Source organism: Triticum aestivum, chromosome 7D (genome assembly GCF_018294505.1).
Source record: "Triticum aestivum cultivar Chinese Spring chromosome 7D, IWGSC CS RefSeq v2.1, whole genome shotgun sequence".
Lineage (NCBI taxonomy): Eukaryota > Viridiplantae > Streptophyta > Magnoliopsida > Poales > Poaceae > Triticum > Triticum aestivum.
In genome coordinates this window covers 599,698,744-599,717,142 of record NC_057814.1, presented here as the reverse complement: position 1 = coordinate 599,717,142, position 18,399 = coordinate 599,698,744, and the positions used below count along the sequence as shown (strand labels likewise).

Genomic DNA, 18,399 nt, shown 5'->3' with positions numbered 1-18,399 from the left:
TTGCTTGTCTTTTGGAAGGGTTAATTAGATAAATGTCACTCCAATTATGGCGATTCATAAAATGCCATTGCAATTTCCAAACTTTAAAAAATGCCACTGTAATTTGTGCAAACTTTGACAAACACCACTCCTGACTTTGAAAAATGCCATTGGAAATGGCATAACATGGCATTTTTCAAAGTTTGAAAATTGCAGTGGCATTTATCATAATTGCTAGATTTGTAGTGGCATTTATCAAATTAACCCCTTTTGAAATGTGTCTACTTCTGGTAATCCGCTAGGGATATATCTAGATGTATTTATTAATTTTAAAATAGCTACTCCCTTAAATACATATTACTTGTCGCTTAAGTGGATGTATCTAGATGTATTTAAGTGTTAGATACATTCGTTTGAGAGACAAGTAATATGGATCGGAAGGAGAATCTTCTTTATTTGTTGTGTTTTACCTAAAGGTACCTACTACCTTGCTACGGTTTTGTGTCACTCCGGAGATACAGTAGCGGCAACTGTACCCTAACACAGTGATGAATAGCTCCATTTTGTCTTCTCACAGATGTTAACTCGCCTAGCCCCATTTGCTTATGTTGATGCACCTGCTGTTGATCCTCTCTCTCTATATGCTAGCTCTTCTTCTGCAGGGCTATATATGCCCTTGGGATACGCTCACGCACTGACAACAAATACAACCATGTTTTCTTTATTTCGCTTTTAGTTTTACTCGGAACAACTCTATTGTGTTGGCCAGGGCCATGTCAATGATCTAGAAGTGACTTACAATATTCTCCTCTTCAGCTCTTCTCTACTACTCCCTCCGTTCCGAATTACTTGTCGCAGGTATGGATGTATCTAGATGTATTTTAGTTCTAAATACATCCATTTCTGCGACGAGTAATTTGAAACGGAGGGAGTACTTGCCAACATATTTTTTGTGTCTGTACAAAAAATTCAACCATTCTATCGAAAAATGGACGGAGTCACTTATTTTGGAACAGAGGGAGTATATTTCAGTAGTTTCAACACTGAATTCTTAAATGTAAGAACTTGTCGGCGATGCTCCAGCATTCAGTTACCGTAGGGCTGCGCCTTCTTGGCTGCAGCCATGGAGCGCAATCTAGCAACAATCTGGGTAAAGCTTGGGCGTTGTAATGGTTCTGTCGCCCAGCATTGCTCCATCAGAGATCTCCACTCTGGGTCACATGAGTCAGGCACCGGCGGCCGCAGAGTGTTCATCACAATACCACCTGACAGTAAAACCACAGTCTTCTATCAAAATTTGAATGCAAATACAATTTCAGGGAGGAATAACATATTCACACGATGGCTGATTTTGTACCCACCAAGAATAGCACCGTAATGTAAACCTGCATATGGCTCTTCTCCCGTGAGGATTTCCCACAGAACAATCCCAAAAGAGTAGACGTCAACCTGAGGGAAACATGTCAGACAGTAATCCAATGTGCGAGTTGTACGCTAACTTGGCTGGATATAGGTATCTATATGATACATACAGACAGAGATGGATTAGCAGACCTTTTCAGAGACCAAGCTGGTAGTCCCATTCAGAAGTTCTGGGGCCATCCATGGAAGCATTCCACTCACACCACAAGAGATGAGCGTCTGGCACTTTACTTTGGAAAGTCCAAGATCACCAACCTGCATCATCCAAGAGAATCACTGCAAATTAGATATAAAAAGAAATGGTGTTAGCCTAAATGATACTATGAAAGCTAATTTGTTCGCATGGGCCGATCCAGTTTCTTGACAGTTTGCATATATACGCAATGTTGCATTTGCATGTGGCAATGAAAAATATTAATTAAATGGAAGCCTTAATCTGGTATGAATGCTGAGTAACTGATCCAGTAATAGATGAAAATTTTCAGAAGCCAAAATTCAGAAGGAAAGAATGAATTAGTGGCAATGGTAGTTGAAGAAAGAAAATGAAAGTGAAATTAAAATAAAATCAAAATAATGAAGTTTTCTAAAAAAGGATCAAATAGTAACACTGGTATTAGAGCATCTCCACTCGTTCGGCCCCCCAACGCACCCCCCGGCGCTATTTTGGCCCTTCAGCCAGCGCTTTTCTGGCCCTGGGGGAGATCTAGTTCCCAGCCACGTCCCCAGGTGCCGCCCCCAAGACGTCATAAATTCAAACTTGTCCATTCCCGCTACTCAAAAAACGACGCAAGTTCGGCGATCAGCGCCACAAGTCCGGCAATCAATTCGGCGATCACCATGCCACAGCTCGGCGATCAATAAAAAGTTCGGCGTTCAAAACAAAGGACGCGTAGGCAATGCATCAAACGGCGGCGTCGACCTCCGGTGTCGGACTGGCGGGAGTCGGCGTGCGCGGGCTGGTCGGCGTCGGCGCGGCTTCTATGCTAGGCGTCGTGGAAGCATCATCGCTCGGGCTTGGCGGCGGCGTTGGGGCCGGCGAGGGAGTTGGCGCGGCCGCCGACGACATCTGGTTTAGGATGAGGCCACGCTCCGGCAGGTACCACGCCTTGACCTGCTTGTCCATCGTCGACATGTTCGCCCCCCCCCCCCCCCCCCCATCAGGAATGCCAGGTCGGCGTTCCTCTTCTTCATGGCGACGTTGGTCCGGAGCAGGTCAAGCTTGACGGCGCTGTTCATCATCAACGCAGACTATCGCGCCTCGGTTTTCTCTTCCCTCTGGGCGGCGTGGGTCTTGGCGTCGGTGAGGCGCTGCTCGATGGATGCTTGCAGCCGCGCGGTAGCCGGCGCGACGTCCTTCGCCGACTTGGCCCGTTTGTTGCCGTCCGAGCGCCCATCGGTCGCGCCCGGCGTCGGCGCGTCCGGCTTGTACGTCTCCTTGCCCTTGGCGAGGGTGCGCCGGACGTCCGCCCACTTCTCGCACTTCTCGATCCGGGAAAAGACGTGGAGGTACTTGAACTCTTGGTCGGTGCTGCTGTCCTGGCGGTACATGGCGAACATCCGGACCATCTGCGTCGAGGAACATGTGTTGGCGACGCACGGCGAAAAATGAGCGAGAGACCGACGTCTGTGCATACCTGACCCTCGATGCCGGCGCCGCTTTCTGGGCGAGCCGCGACCTCCTCGACGATCCCATGCCATTTGTTGCACGCCGCCTGGATGAGCGCCCAATGGTTCGCCATGGTCTTCGAGCCGCGCTTCATGTTGATGGTGGCAAAGTAGGGGCGACCAACTTGCGCTCGTCGAACTCCGACTTGATGCGCTCCCAGTATGTGTCGGCGCTCTGATTCGTGCCGGTGATCGGGTCGAGGCAGACGGTTTTCCACGCTTCAGTGAGGCACTCGTCTTCTTTGGACCCCCACTTGACGCGCGGCTCGCCGGTCCTGGCCGCCCGCTTCTTCCTTTTCCCTTTTCTCGCCGGAGCAGGCGCCGGTTCCTCCTCCTCCTCCTCCTCGCCGTAGTAGAGCTTGTCGTCCATGTCGCCGGTGAGGTCCATTGTATTGTCTTGGGCATTGAACCGGGGGGGAGGCGGCGGCGGCCGAGCCGCTCGTGATGATGTCGTCCATGTCGGCTTCCGTTGCGTCAGGGTTGCCGAGATGTGACGACGAGGCTTACGAGAAGTGCAGCACGCCATAGCGCAGAGGCGGTGTCGGGGAGGCTGCGTAAGCCGGCGGTGAGTACGTGTACGGGGGGTACTGGACGCCGGCGAACGCGGGTGAGGGCGTGCGCTGGGCAGGGTGGCCATGCGGAAAGGTAATGTTGGGGTTGAACCCGCCGTGCGCGTCGCCGTCGGCGTAGCCAGGCTAGGGCGAGCACCCCCAGGGCTGTGGCGACTCGACGCTCCGCTGGCTCCAGGGGCGTGCGGGCCGTGCGAGATGCCTCTGCCTGCTCCGCTGCGCGAGACGCCTCTGCCTGCTCCGCCGCAGCCGCAGCCGTTGCTGCCCTGCTGTCCCAGGCCTTCTTGGCGTTTAGCCTGTTCCGCCTGTCGGTGGCGACAAACTCCCGGAGCTGAACCTCCGCCTTCTAGTCGGCGTTCAACATGCCCGGTGGTTTGGACGGCGACGCGCCCTGCTTCGGCTAGGTGGCATCAGCATCGGTAGCGGCGCGAGGCGGTTGGATGGAGGGGAGATGGAGGAGAATGGCGGGAGAAGAGGGGCAAAAGGGGGGAACGGAGGGAAACGGAGGGGGAAAAGCGGGGGGATCGGCGGGAAAAGGGCCTTCTCTCGCCGATAGAGCGGACCCACACGCCTTTTCGCTTCGGCCGGCGCCCCCAAGCGACCCCCGGGGACCTGGGTTCGGCTCGGGTTCACCGGCTGTTATTTCGGCCCAAACCAGCGATAACAAGGCCTTGGAGGCGCGACTGGGCCAATTTTTCGGCGCCGGTGCTAAAAAAAGAGCACTGGGGGCATGTTGGGGGCGCGAGTGGAGATGCTCTTTCCCTTTAAGGAAAAATATGAAGCAAAATAGAATGAAAAAATTTGCACACAATTTACAAAGATTTTATTAATACTCAAGAATAAGCATATAATATTAGAGTTTTCACACAAAAAAGAAGTGTTCTAAGAATGAATAAATTGGTGGCCTTGATATTACCCTTTAAAAATAAAGACATAATGGCAAAATTTGCACATAATTTCCACAGAAATCGCGCTTTTGTAGAATATGCAAGAATAACCATATAATAGTAGATTTTTTACAAAAAGGAAAAGCCCTAGGAATGAATGAATTAGTGGTATGGTATTACCCTTTAAGAAGAAAGAAATTGAAACAGAAACTAAAACAAAATAAAAATAATAAATTTTCAAAGAAAGAATGAATTATTGGAAAATGCATTACCCTTGAAGAAAAAACTGAATGAAATTCAAACTAAACAAAAAATCGAAACAATGAATGTTTCTAAGAAAGAATGAATTAACGGCACTGATATACCCTTTAAGAAAAAGGAAAGTAAAAAAACATAATGACAAAATTGGCAAACAACTTACACATAAATTATGTTTTTTCGTAATATGCAAGGACAAGTATATAATAGTGATTTTTTTTACAAAAACGTTTCCAGAATGTTTCTAAGTAAGAATGTAATAGTGACATCGGTATTGCACTTTCAGAAGAAAAAAAATAAAAAATAAAAAATGTGCACACAACTTTGCACTGAACACTAGTAGAGAAATCATTAGAGGAGTATAGTTAGCCAGCGGCGCCGCACTGATTCTGGACGCCGGTGCTATTTCGTTAAACTAGCAGCGATTCCAGAAACACTGACCTGCGTGTAGTAATTCTCTATCAGCGGCATTGGAATACCGACGCATGCCCTTCGTCAAATTAGCGCTGGCGTCCGACTACTCGTCAGCGCCACTAAATCACGTTGTACCAGGGGCGTTGGTTTTCTTAACCGACACCACAAATTGCAAAGGAAACAACAGCAGCGTTTGGCTCCTAAGCCCACGCTCCTACGGCTAGCGCTATCTCAGGCGATGGCATTGCCGTCGACGCAACTGAAAAATGAGATTGTGTAGAAAGCAAATATTTGAACATTTCACTGTATTAATTAATAGGAGGAAGCACACCTGCGAAGGGGTTGTTTGGTTCCTAGCTACATCTTACTACACTTTACCACACCTCACCTTAGACAAGTTTGACAAAGTTAGGCGTGTGTTTGGTTCTAGCCATACCTAAGGCAAGAATTTTTTTATAAGTAGTAAACCTTACATGTCATAGACACAAAAAATATAGTAAGATTTCCTTAAACAAGGCAAATAAGGCAAAAATAATGTGGTAATATATGGCAAAAATAGTCACGATCCAAACACCCATATATGTACACCGAAGAAACGACCGAGATAGGGTGTACATCTTCTCGATCACATTAAAAACCATATAAGCTAGCGGCAAACTAATAAACCACTACGATCGATGCATGCATAAACGACATGAAGCTTCGACGAACGCGATCACCAGTCGGCCGGCGCCCAGGCTAAGGCCATGGGTACTCGCTGTTGTGACTTGTCCCCATGGCAACCTCGCCTTCGATCGCCGCCCAAAATCCTCCGCACTCGTCTGGAGGGTAAGCGTAGAAGTCGAACTCCGGCGTCACGGGAGGCAGTGACACATCGTGTCGCACTTCGGATGCAGCCGCCATGGCGAGCACGGCGTGCCCAGGCGGCGCTATCCAGCGCCGCACATCCGATGCACCAGGCGCGACGAGCACGGCGGCCGGCCGCTCGAGCTCGCGCCACACATCCGACGCACCGGCCACGATGAGCATGGCGCCCAACCGCTCGAGCTCGCACCTCACATCTGATGCATCGGCCGTGGCGACCAAGGGCCCGACGGGCCTAATTCGGTGCGCACATCGGAGGCAACAGCCGTGGCGAGCTCGGCCTCGGCCGCGCTTGGTCGCCGAGATCCACCATGAATTGCACGGGGCGGCGGAAGGTGACAGTGCCCCGGGGTCGACATCACACAGGCTGCGGCATTTCGTAGGGCAACCGCCCATCGCGCACGGCATTGCGCAGCTGCCGTTCGAGCAAACTCGGGCGGGGTTTGTTGTCGTCCCCGTCGTTGATAGCGTGCCAACCCCCGAACCACGTGTATCCACGGCTGGGGTATTTGCCGGCGCGGCCGCGGGTCAGCATGGCTACCTACCATGTGCGGTGGCTACCTGCGGGCGGGGATCGGATCGGAGGGGAGGCGGCGGTGCGGCTGCGGATCGATGCGGGTAGAGGGGAACTGTGAACGGGTGATTTATGAGCGTGCAAATATGTTTGGAGAATGCCAAGTGGTAGATACACCATTTACGCACTATTGGAGAATGCGAAGTACCAAATATGTTTGTTCTAGATTGAAAATATAGAATAGACTAGGAAGTATTCTAACTTATCCTTACCCAAGAATATCATGTACTCCTATATATATGCCTATGAGGCTCAAGCAATAAACAATTGATTCCACCAATCCCTCATCATCCCTTCTAAGATGGTATCAGCCTAATCTCGATCCAAACTCTAGCCACAGCTGCTTTCGCACCATGCCGCCCACAGGACGGTTGCTCTCCATGATCGCTGCCGGGGGCCGCGCCGCCTGTATCTAGGATTCGTTCGTCCTCGTGTTGATCGGCTGCCCTCAAGAGTTTTTTTTAATCCTTGATCCGTGGTTTTCTCTCTCGCGCTGATCGTTTTGATTGGTGCTTCTTCTGTGGATTTTCAATCTAAAATGGATTGAGTCGCCCATGGCCGTTCATCGTCTACAACGCGCCTCTACACCATCGACATCTTCGCGTCTCGTCGGCCGCTCGTCCGACGGCCGCTCGCGACCATCCAGCCCTCTTGCACGGGCGTGTGTTGCTGCTCGAGCATGTGCGTTGGCCGATCCGTCCACACCGCATGCCCGTGTCTAGTGCATGGGTGTACATGTTGGTGCTTGTGCATTGGTCATGTTGACTTCTCATACATACATGCAGCGTCCAGCACGGGATGGAGGTTGTTCGTGTGCTTGCACGCGCCGTCTGGTTTGATCAACCGCACGGGTGCCTGCAACGAATTCCGTGAAGATCGTCACCAAGTACGCGTGCCCCTTCACCGATCGACCAACCGGTTGCCGCCGTATCGCCCGTCCAGCGCCGCCGCCCCATCATTTTTCCGCGGCTACAACGACCCGCGCGCTGTCGTTGTGGTGCTCCTTTGCGCCGTAGTGTCGCGGCCCGTGGTCCACCACAACCTCAAGCCTGTTCGCTTTAGGCTGCCCTCATGGCTGCACGGACCCTCGCGCTGCCGCTGCATCACCCCATCGGGCCATAGCGAGGGTGGCACACGGTCCTTGCCGCCGTCCCGTGGTTCTCCCCGCGGCTGCACCGACCCGTGCACTGCCGCTGCATCGCCCTTTCGGGTCGTAGTGCCGCGGTCCATGGTCGACCGCCGCCCTGAGTCCATCCGCTTTAGGTTGTCTCTGTGGCTGCACCGACCCTCGCGTTGCCGCTGTGTCGCGTCATCATGCCGTATTAAGCGTGGCACGCGGTCCTTGCCGCCGCCTTGAGGTCTTCCCCGCACGTCGCCCCGACCTGTGGGCTGTCGCTGTGTCGCCCCTTCGGGCCATATCGCCCCAGAGTGCGGTCCACTTCACCGTCCACGCGTGTCAACTTCTGTGTGGTATGCGCCCCGCCGCCTTCCCAGGCGCGCAAATGGGACCTTTCGCGTTGTCTTCGGCACACTGTCGGATTCTTCCTCGCCTACTTCGAGCACCGCCGCCACGCTCTTATCCTAGCCGCCGCCGCTCTTCTTCCCGGTCCACAGTTGTTGAACATATTGTGCATGTATATTGTGTCATAGGCACACCTCCTAGTTTTCTTGTATATTTGAGGTTGTGGCCCCAGTCTTGTACACCATATATACGTGCCTAGTGGACCCGATCAATGCATTGAGAGTTGCACGGCCCAAACCTCATCTGCTACAACGGCAACTACCTCAACACTGGCCACCCCGACTCGACATCTACCACGGTGTCCCTCGCATGACTACCTCGACCATGGCTCCACCACCCTACGCTATCGGCTACCTCGACATCAGCACACAGGGCTACCGCCTTACTTGAGCAACCTCGTCGGTTTCCACTCCGGCCACGACTTTCGTGATGCGTCGACCTTTACAACTGTGGGGGTATGTCCGTCGGCTTTCGGATTATTTTCCAGTCTCACTGTCTGCGTCGTTACCGTTATGACTACGGGGGATGTTGAGTATCATGATCAGATTGGAAAAATAGGATAAACTAGAAGGTATTCTAGCTTGTCTTGTACTACAAAAATATCATGTACTCATATATATGTCCACGAGCCTCAAGCAATAAACAATCGATTCCACAAATCCCTCTTCATCCGTCTTGTCATACCGAATGCATCCAGACAAATTAAGAGAAACATCATTACCGACGTTGATGACAAGAAAACGCCACCCAGAGATGCTATTACTGGCACCCGCCTAGCCGCCCACCTATTTTGACCTAAGTCCACAAGCGTTTGAACACCCCGTAGACGGCACTAACAAGCCTATTAAATAAGTTTGTTTTGCACAAAAACCATAAATTTGGCCGCGTCCAAATTACAGGTGTTGTCACCCATTTTTGCATATATGTCTTTTTAACTATCATGTGGTGTAAATAATGTTAAACAGTACAAAAGTTTGCATTAACACATAACAATTTCAACGTCATGGTGTATTTGGACGAGTAGGCAAAATATTAAATGTAATGTACGTATGTGAAAACTTGTGTGTCACAAAGGTCATAAGAGCACTAAAAGATTCATTTTTTGCATAATTCGTTATCATATCTGAAAAAGTAAACACTATAAAATGTTTTGTTGTGAGAACATAGTACTGACGTTGGGTTAGAACTCAACGCCACTGGCCCACTGCACATCAGTTGTTGCTGGCGGTGCATGGCGGTCCAACGCTGCTAACGTGGCCCGGCCCAAAGACAGAGGGTATTATCCATCCGGGAGTGGATTGGTCTTATCCGCGGGACCTCCTATGTGCCGCTTACTGCGGCAAAGAGGCGCAGTTTCGCACACGAGACGGGTTAACTGGCCCGGCCCATTCACTGTCCTTGGCGGATTGTAAAATCGCAAAAACAAATAGGGCGGGCAACTAGGGATCGAATCCCCGACCTGCTGATGTTGCCCGCGATGCGCAAGCCACTACGACAACAGACCACCTCTGGAACAATTGCAGCGCGAGTACTAAAGAACTATAGACAACCGCGAAAAAATAAAACAAGTTCGCCAAATTCCTTTTAAAATTAAAATTTGTGAGCCAGGGATCTAACTTTTGAATAAATTTGCAAAAACGTGAACAACTTTAGAAGTTCTAGCACACAAAATGTTGAAACAGGAACATTTGTTTTTTGCAATTTCCATACATTTTTTAATTTATGAAAAGGTGAACATTTTTTTTGAATTTCCGAACACATTTTAAAAAATGGGAATTTTATAAAACAAATAACATTTGGATTGTGAACAAAATTAAAAAAGTTGAACATTTTTTGAATTACCGAACATTTTCTAAAATGAAGCGAACAAATTTTGAATTTTATGAACAAAATTTGAGAACTCGAACATTTTCTATAAGAATGAACAAAATTTGTGAAATGCAAACATTTTTCGTAAAAGAAAAATAAATCTGAGAAAGAAAAATGAAATTGAAAAGAAAAGATAAACAGAGAAACAAAAAATGAAGAACAAATTTTAAAATGGAGAATCTTTTTGAAAATATGATACAACGTTGAAAGTATGAACATTTTTTGAATACATGAACGTTTTTTTCTAAACAGGAACAACTTTTAACATATTTTTCAAAACGCGAACAATTTTTAAAATTTTGAATTTTTTTCTGAAAAACCAACATTTTTTAAATGCTTACAAAATTTGAATATTTTGAAAACATGTTAAACATTTTTTAAATTATGAAAAATGAAGAGGCGAAGAAAAAGGAAAAAAAATAAAAGAAACGGGCAAGACGAAAAAATATTAAAAATAAAACTTGAAAAAACGGAAAAGGAAAAAAGGAAAAGATAGAGAAGAAAAAATAAACAGGAATAAGGAAAACGAAAAACGAAAAAAAAAACATAAAAAAAGTGTTATTAAGCTTCTAGAAGGTTCCCAAAACCGGAAAACAAATGGCTGGGAACAAGCTAGAAGGTTCCTATAACTCGAATCGTCGAAACGTTTTACGGGCCGGCCCACGCCCGAACGCTCGATCGATCTCCCTGTGCGTCGCCTCGACATTTTGCTGCAACGAGCGGCAAATAGGATATTCCCTTATCCGCTGCCCCCTCTCCACACAAACCCTCACTAGCTCAAACCGTCGCTCCTTGCACCGCTGGCTTCTCGATGGATGAGTCGCCGGATCCATCACCAACCAGGACTTATATTGACATCCGGTAGTGGGACATCGACATGGTGGGTGAGATGGCGTAGGGGAAAGCATCTAGCCATGGAGGCGCAAAACAAGGCGCACCGCACCGATGAGGACCTCATGGCGCACATCAGCGCCGACCAGGACTTCACGCAGGAGCAGCTCGCCATCGACCGCTCCTTCGTGTCCCTCCGGGAAGACGAGAAGATGTGCCGGCAGGAGCTGCAACCTCCTCCGGCTCCGGCTCCGCCTGCTCCTCCATCCATGGAGGAATTGTGGATGGCAGACGGCGCTCGTTAAGGTTAGCGACATATTAGTTCGCTTCCTCCTGGCGAGCGGGAGGAGATCTTGCAGGAGCAGAGCCAGCCGCCTCCCGCTCCGGCTACTCCTCCATCGGACGTCGTAGAAGGCACCGTCTGCGGTTACGGCCATGAGGATGTCATCGACATCTCGGATGACGACATGTAGGCGGCCCGACGGTGACAGAGGCGGCCGGACGGTGAGGAATTGGGTACTCGAATTAATTGTAATTAGATTATATTTTTTTTGTGATTTGAATAGTACTGTTCAAATCTTTGTAATATATGGATGCCAACTAGTTTATTATTAACTAAGATTTAGTTAATTAATATTTTCACTATATTAGTGTAACACGCTTATCTGACAGTCGTGGTTTACTGATGAGAGGGACCTGCAGCTCAAAGTCAGTCCCGGCAAAATGAAACGTGAGTAGTACTACCGGTGTCTGTTCACTAGGGTGCGCTAGTGATTATTAGTATTTTAATGGTGTTGATCCCCAACGCCACATTGACACATATACAAGTGGCGTTCATGACCGACGCCCGTAGTATCAGCTTACCACATGTGTCATACTACCGGCGTCGGGCCTCCGCGTTGATAACAACGTTTCGGAACGCCGCTACTAGGTTTTTTCCAACTAGTGAAAATCGCACTTTCCGTAATATGCAATTGAATACATATATAATAATGCAATTTTCACGCTCTAGTGTAGTTACACACTTATTGTATAGCATTTGCATGAATACATTTACACTCAACCAACATAAAAAAGTACCCATAAGAAAAAAATACTAAAAAGCGAAAGAAACATAAAAATAGAAAGAAAAAAACAAAGGGAGGGTGTGAAGGGCTGGGTTTTAGATGGGTTGGACAGAGCTAGCCTGGTCACACAGTTAACGGGCCTCAAGGTAGCCTGGTCACATAGTTAATGGGCCTCAGCCCATTAATGTATTGACTGACCCAAAGAAAAGGCAGTCACAAATTCCCAACCCAAAACAAACACACCATACAACAGGACAAAAGGGGGCACGGATTTTACAGCAGCAGTCATTGGCCTACCCTTTTCAGTGAATTTGTTGATGTTGACTGGGCTGAAAGTCTTCTTGACAGAAGGTCCACAGGTAGCTTTGCCATATTCTTTGGTCCAAATCTAATATATGTGCTAAGAAACAGGCATATGTTTCTAGGTCTAATACAGAGGCTGAATATAAGCCACTAGCAAATGGCACTGCAGAAATTATCTGGCTTCAGTCTATGCTAAGTGAACTTGGAGTAACACAAGTACAAGCTGCTTGTCTTTGGTGTGACAATCTTGGTGCTACTTATTTTTATGCTAATTCAGTTTTTCATGCCAGAATAAAACATATTGAGATAGATTTTCACTTTGTGAGAGAACGTGTTTGCAACAAACAGTTGGATATTCATTTTATTCATTCAAGAGATCATATTGCAGATGGCTTCACCAAGGCATTGCCCACAAGATGTTTTGAAGAATTCAAACGTAATGTCAACTTGATCAAGTTGTAATTAAGGGGCTATTTTGAACATATCCTAGGCGGGCGCATATGTTCTGTTAGAGCTAGTTAGTTGTAGAGATCGATTAGTATCTCATGGTTTAAAGTTTTTTATCTCTCTATCCCTTGTACTCCGGAAATGTAATCTCAACTTGCATGCGCCTATGGGATAAGCCACATCATATCAATAAATACACATGCGGCCCTCTCACGAGGGTAGAACGCTTACTGATTATTTTACAAGGCTACCCTAGCCCATCAGCTCCGCCGAGATTCCCTTCTTGAAAGCATGGATGTCATCCATGGAAGAACAGGAGGAATGGATGTCGATTAAGGGAGTGCATGGGGACGCCGCGTACTAGCGGGAAGTTGTTGTGGAGCTCAGGCTCCATGGCATCTCTTATCTAGCCACCAATTTTCTGGAACGCGATCCATGGCATCGACTTGAGATAAAAGGATGTACAGACATATCCAACGATTTCCTAAACATGATTAAATTATACTGAATCACCGTGGATCATGGAAGTGCAATTCTATTAGGAATCATCGTGCAACTGAACTAAATGTCCATATGATTATCACAGCAGGCACTATAAGTTCCAACTTAGAAACAAACTGCAAGTATGAGGGGATATGATCCTAAAAATCATCACTAGTGCCTAATTTGGAAATTCAATATATGATGGATTTCCCAATATCGAATGTCAAGAATGCGATACGGAAGAGACGGAATGGTAGTCTAGCAATGAAGTTGAACAAGGTAACAATAGTATAAAACAGAAGAAATGTGATTCTTACCTTGCATATTGGGCGTCGTGGATCCGTTAAATTAACATGTAAATTGTCACTTTTGAGGTCAAAGTGCACTATGTTTTTGTGATGCAAGTACTCCATTCCAAAAGCTGCATCCATGGCTATAATTAATCTCTTGTGTCGGCCAAGGCTCCTGTGTATGCAGAGAATTAATCCATTGAACTTCATGTAAGATTACAGATTTCTTTTTATTAAGAAATGGCATACTTAAAAGAGATATGCTAGAGTGAGCCATTAACCATTAACCATCTAAATAGCGGACGTACTTGGAATTCTTCCACAAAGCCGTCCTAAGTGAGCCATTAACCATGTATTCTGTAACTGTGGCAATGGATCCCCCATGTCCATCTAGAACAATACCATAAAAGGCCACAACATTGGGATGGTGTAGACCTGCATGGTTAGATACTTCGTTCCAAAACTCATTCCGCTGCAAATATTCAGGAGTATCAGTAAAAGGACAAGTATAAGCAAGTACAAAGAAATCTGAAATATGAGAACTGTACGAGTCTGTCGGAAGAACATCGCCGATTGGTTCTTTTTATTGCAACATCAGAGCCTCTCCATTTACCGTGATATACAATTCTATAATCAATAGAACTGAGTTCTCGGAGCTCTTCGAGATCATCGTCCTTTATAATCTGAAACATGAACATGTTGTTGGTAGAAAATTGACTTGTCCCTATAGTTGAACTTGTCTAAAGTACATTACGGCTGAATCCAACTAAGAAAATTCATGTCCCTATAGTTGAACTTGTCTAAAGTACATTACGGCTAAAGTATAATATGTTCCGTTGGTGCACTACATATTTTGAGACTCTTGATTCGCACCTGGCACATCAACGACAGGTCATTTCTTGATGCATAAGTACACTCTGTTTCCGTGGCATTCAGTTTATCAACAATATCCTGTATAGTTGGCCTTTTGTGTCGGTCCTCCTGCACACAACTTAAACCTATTTCGATGCATATCTTTACTTGTTCGGAATATGCCTTCCTCAGGTTTGATGTTTCAAGTAGCCTATTTGTCCAGATTAACTGCACCTACCGATTCAGAGAACAGAAAAATGGTAATATATTAGTATAACCGAAGTATTACTTATGAAATACGTACAGATGATCTCGATAAAGATAACACGTTCTCTTACAACATTACTGAATTCCTGGGAAGACATGTTAGCGCTATTGAAGTAGCCCGCACGTCCTGCCATTATCTTTATGATTACAACACCCAAGCTGAATATGTCGAACTTATTTGAGATTAAATTATTGCAAATGTATTCCGGCGGTAAATACCCACTGCATCACACATCATATATATAAATGCTACTAATATTAAACATTTAATGAAAAATAAAGTTACCTTCTCAAATTCAGTTGACATTAAGAATGCTTACATTGTTCCTAAAGAACTATTTGTAGCTCGTGTTTTTTCATCTCTGAAGAGCCTTGACATCCCAAAATCTGCGATTCTGGGAACCATGTTCTCATCCAGTAATACATTGGCTGGTTTTAAATCCAAATGATAAATAGGAGGTTTTAATTCATTGTGGAGGTATTTCAAACCCTGGCAAATCCCCTTAATTATTCCATAGCCTGTCTGCCAATCATATCTATCACACTCATCTGCAAAACCAAATTAGGAGAATTCTCGAGCTCTAAATTTTTAAAATGATATATTAATATGCCAACTAAAACAAGAAAAACATCTTCATTACCAGAAAGATACTTGTCAAGGCTTCCATTAGACATATACTCCAAGCAGAGCGCTCTATGTGTCTTTTCAGCAAGAACCAATTTACCTTTGTATTCTACTTGTATTTCCTGAATATTGTGGCAATAGCCAACTAATCGCACAATATTTTGGTGTCTGAGCCTTGTAAGATTGTTAAACTCATTCTGAAACTGCTCATCATCAATTCCTGGCATGTCATAGAGTATCTTCACAGCAATCCTTTTGCCATGTTGATGCACTCCCTATCCAACATTTCACATGGTTATTTTTTCTGTACATAGTTACATATACAACGTAGGTAAAGCAGAAAATGCTATGTTGGAATGTGACCTAAATCATTTACTGCTATGTGATGGTTAAAAGAGCAATGCAAGATCAATTATGCGAGTTACACATAATGAGGATCAGTAGAGAATAAATATAGCTTTCCTCTGCTTTCAGGATCTGTTCATCTGCAACAGGAAGCACTGCAACATCATGCTAAGGGGAATGGTGGTTGACAAGTTACTCCTGAGGAATGAGGATCAAATGTTGCCAGGGGCTGCTCGAGTTGAAGATGAAGGAGATGATCTAAACTGAGTGGAAAGCCTTCTTGAGGAAACTGGTGTTCATAAGTGGTTATGCAGATATATCTTTTGCAACCCTATGTGCTGTTATAAAAAATTGTTCGTAAAGCCTTTGTGTTCGCCGCTACTTTGCTTTGTTGTTTCTGGCTCCTCAGGCAGCTGGAAGCCTGGGAAACTCCTAGTTATGGTTTTGTTAGCGATTGGTGGCAAAACTCTGCATGCTAAACTGATCTCCTAGTTATGATTTTGTTCAGGAAACCATGTACATCATTAAACTTACCAGGTAAACCTTTCCATAGGAACCGCTACCAATCCTACGCTCCTCGGAGAAATCATTAGTAATTTCTCGTAATAAATCTAGCGGCATAACTGTTGTCTCTGAACTTGCATAATCCATGCTGTTGTTTTTCCTGGATGAAAGAAGGAACACTTTTACCTTTTATATATAACAACTTGAAAAAGGTAGTAATTTTCTCTGGGGTAGAAAAGGCTAGTATTTAATTGAGAGCAATCAAGGAGTCCTCGCTGACATCTACCAGTAGACAAATATACACTGAACAAATAAGATCCAAAATACAATATAAAATCAGATAGTTTGGGATGAATAACTTTCCGGGCTCATACAACAAAGATCCATGATGATTTACACGGATGATGTCGAAGATGCATGGAGTTTCCACAAAATGATCGATGGAATTCGAGGAGAGCTATACAATGGGGAAAGCACATACCTGGAAACGGCCGGGGGCGAGAAGAATGCTGCTAGTCGACGGCAGTGGTTGATGCAGGGGAATAAAGGAGAGTGAGCATCTTGGTAGCTTTTTTCCTCTTTAGCAAAAGCAGATTGATAGCTACAAGAGGCCGGCGAGTGGGGCCTTCTTGTCGTGCCCGGGGAGGAAAGAGGAGCCCTGTGGAGATGGCGGCGCCTGCTGCTGGCCGGCTGAGGATTGGGGTCCTGGGAGGCGTCGGGGCATGCTGCTGGCCGGCGGAGGTGGCAGTGGCTGGTAAATCGTAACAGAGAGTCGCTTCGACGGAGGGATCCACCAGAGTTTCGCGAGTGGACTCGGTAGAAAGAGAAATGGGGAATTGCTCAACGAGGGTACAAAAGGGCAGGCGTCGCACGCTGCTGGGTCGACGAAGGACAAAAATTCAGAAGAAATAGCTCCCATCCACCTTAACTTTCTAAAGCGTACAAATATGGCGTTTGTCAGAATTTAATGTGCTAATAATATTGATATATACATGTTCATTTTGGGGCAAAGTGTACATACATCTTTCCATAGAGGTTAGGATCGAAAACCGCTAGGGCGGACCAGTTGTCACAGTCTGGTCTCCCACGTCATGGGAGAAAGCACAAGGCCGCTGCCTTATATGAGATTTTCCGAGACTGCTCAATCAGAGATCATTTTTAACTAACTAGCACATATGCCCGTGCGTTGTAACGGAAGAAATAATTAACGTGTCCTCCACAACAACGCAGGCTAACAATAGCTGAATGGTGTCACCCAACCAGGCCAGAAAAGCCTATAAGTCGTACATAAAAAACCATCACGTATAATATTTTTGGTATGATATTTGTACAACTGCTCTGATATTTAAAAGGCCTAATTTTCAAATCCTACATACCAAGGCATTATTTGGAAGTTGGAGCAAGTTTTTGGGATTCGCACGGAGTCGTAAAGAAATCTTGCTAAATGTGTTTTAGCCCATCTCACCTCCCAAATCCACTATCGTGTCGTGCCCTCCAACCTCGTATGATTCCATTGCGTTATTAGTCCACACGCTTGTGTCATTTGTATTTGTTCTGCAGGAATATATGCCGTGACCCCTCACCTCTTTGGATATTTAATTCCTAGGTATTAATTTCTCTTTCCTTTTATGCCCACCGGATGAATGAGACACACACATCATCCTTTTTTTTGTTCTTATTCTTGAGGCACATATATAAATCTGCAAAATTTAGTATAAAAGGCGAGGTGGTACTATTTAACCGGGCAGCGAAACCATCTATCATATTTTTGCTCTTGCGAAGCTTGCCCAGTTATTGCATTTCGAAGGTAAAGGGATAAGACCCCCCTCCCCTCGCGTCGCCCCTGCCAGGGCGACTCGGGGGTCCAAACCCTAGCTCCGCCGCCTCCCCCCTTTTCCCTCCCTTCCTCCCTCGCCGCCGCCTGAGGCCACCATCGGGCAAGCCCAGGGCACCGCCGAGGAAGGTGGCGGCGGGGCCCTGGCTGCCCTGCATCTTCTGCGGGGGGCCGCGTTCTCCGGGGCGGCGGCCCTGGTCGGAGAGGCATCACCGGCCCTGCGGCAGGCGGTGGCGCAGGCGTGGGCCGGCGATCCTGGCCGTGTGGACAGCGGGTGAACCGGAGGACGGGGGCCTTGGTGCTGCGGCTGTTGTGGCTGTCGGCAGCGCCAGATCTGGCCGTCTCTGCCTCCCCTGTTCGACGAGCTCCGCCCCGGCTGGATCTGGCCTGCTTGCGAGCCACCGGATCTTGCGTCCTTGGGGTAAGGGTGGCAGGGATTAGAAAACCGGGAGAAATCCCAAGCCGGCCTTGCCGGTTTTGGCGGCGGCGACGCTCGAGGGCGCCGTTCCCCTCCTTGGAGGTGCCGTT

General features: G+C 46.8%; 1 protein-coding gene across 1 annotated transcript; it reads right to left on the bottom strand.

Moving 5' to 3' along the window:
• Positions 1 to 939: 939 nt before the first annotated feature.
• On the bottom strand, positions 940 to 16,582 carry LOC123168268 (LEAF RUST 10 DISEASE-RESISTANCE LOCUS RECEPTOR-LIKE PROTEIN KINASE-like 2.8). The gene is made up of 12 exons (XM_044586141.1): positions 16,519 to 16,582; positions 16,068 to 16,197; positions 15,205 to 15,463; positions 14,884 to 15,112; positions 14,635 to 14,785; positions 14,318 to 14,530; positions 13,993 to 14,127; positions 13,753 to 13,916; positions 13,472 to 13,619; positions 1,534 to 1,656; positions 1,341 to 1,428; positions 940 to 1,244 (listed from the first exon to the last, which is right to left on the bottom strand). Exons 2-12 carry the CDS (start codon positions 16,182 to 16,184, stop codon positions 1,066 to 1,068), a joined length of 1,806 nt encoding a protein of 601 aa, XP_044442076.1. The 5' UTR covers positions 16,185 to 16,197; positions 16,519 to 16,582; the 3' UTR covers positions 940 to 1,065.
• Positions 16,583 to 18,399: the final 1,817 nt, after the last annotated feature.

Excerpts from the sequence above, each read along its gene's own strand:
- LOC123168268 (XM_044586141.1), bottom strand. The coding sequence starts at position 16,184 with ATGGATTATGCAAGTTCAGAGACAACAGTTATGCCGCTAGATTTATTA. Across the intron at positions 15,113-15,204 it reads CCTTGACAAGTATCTTTCTG|ATGAGTGTGATAGATATGAT; the intron begins GTAATGAAGATG and ends TTGGTTTTGCAG. Across the intron at positions 13,917-13,992 it reads GATGTTCTTCCGACAGACTC|CGGAATGAGTTTTGGAACGA; the intron begins GTACAGTTCTCA and ends GAATATTTGCAG.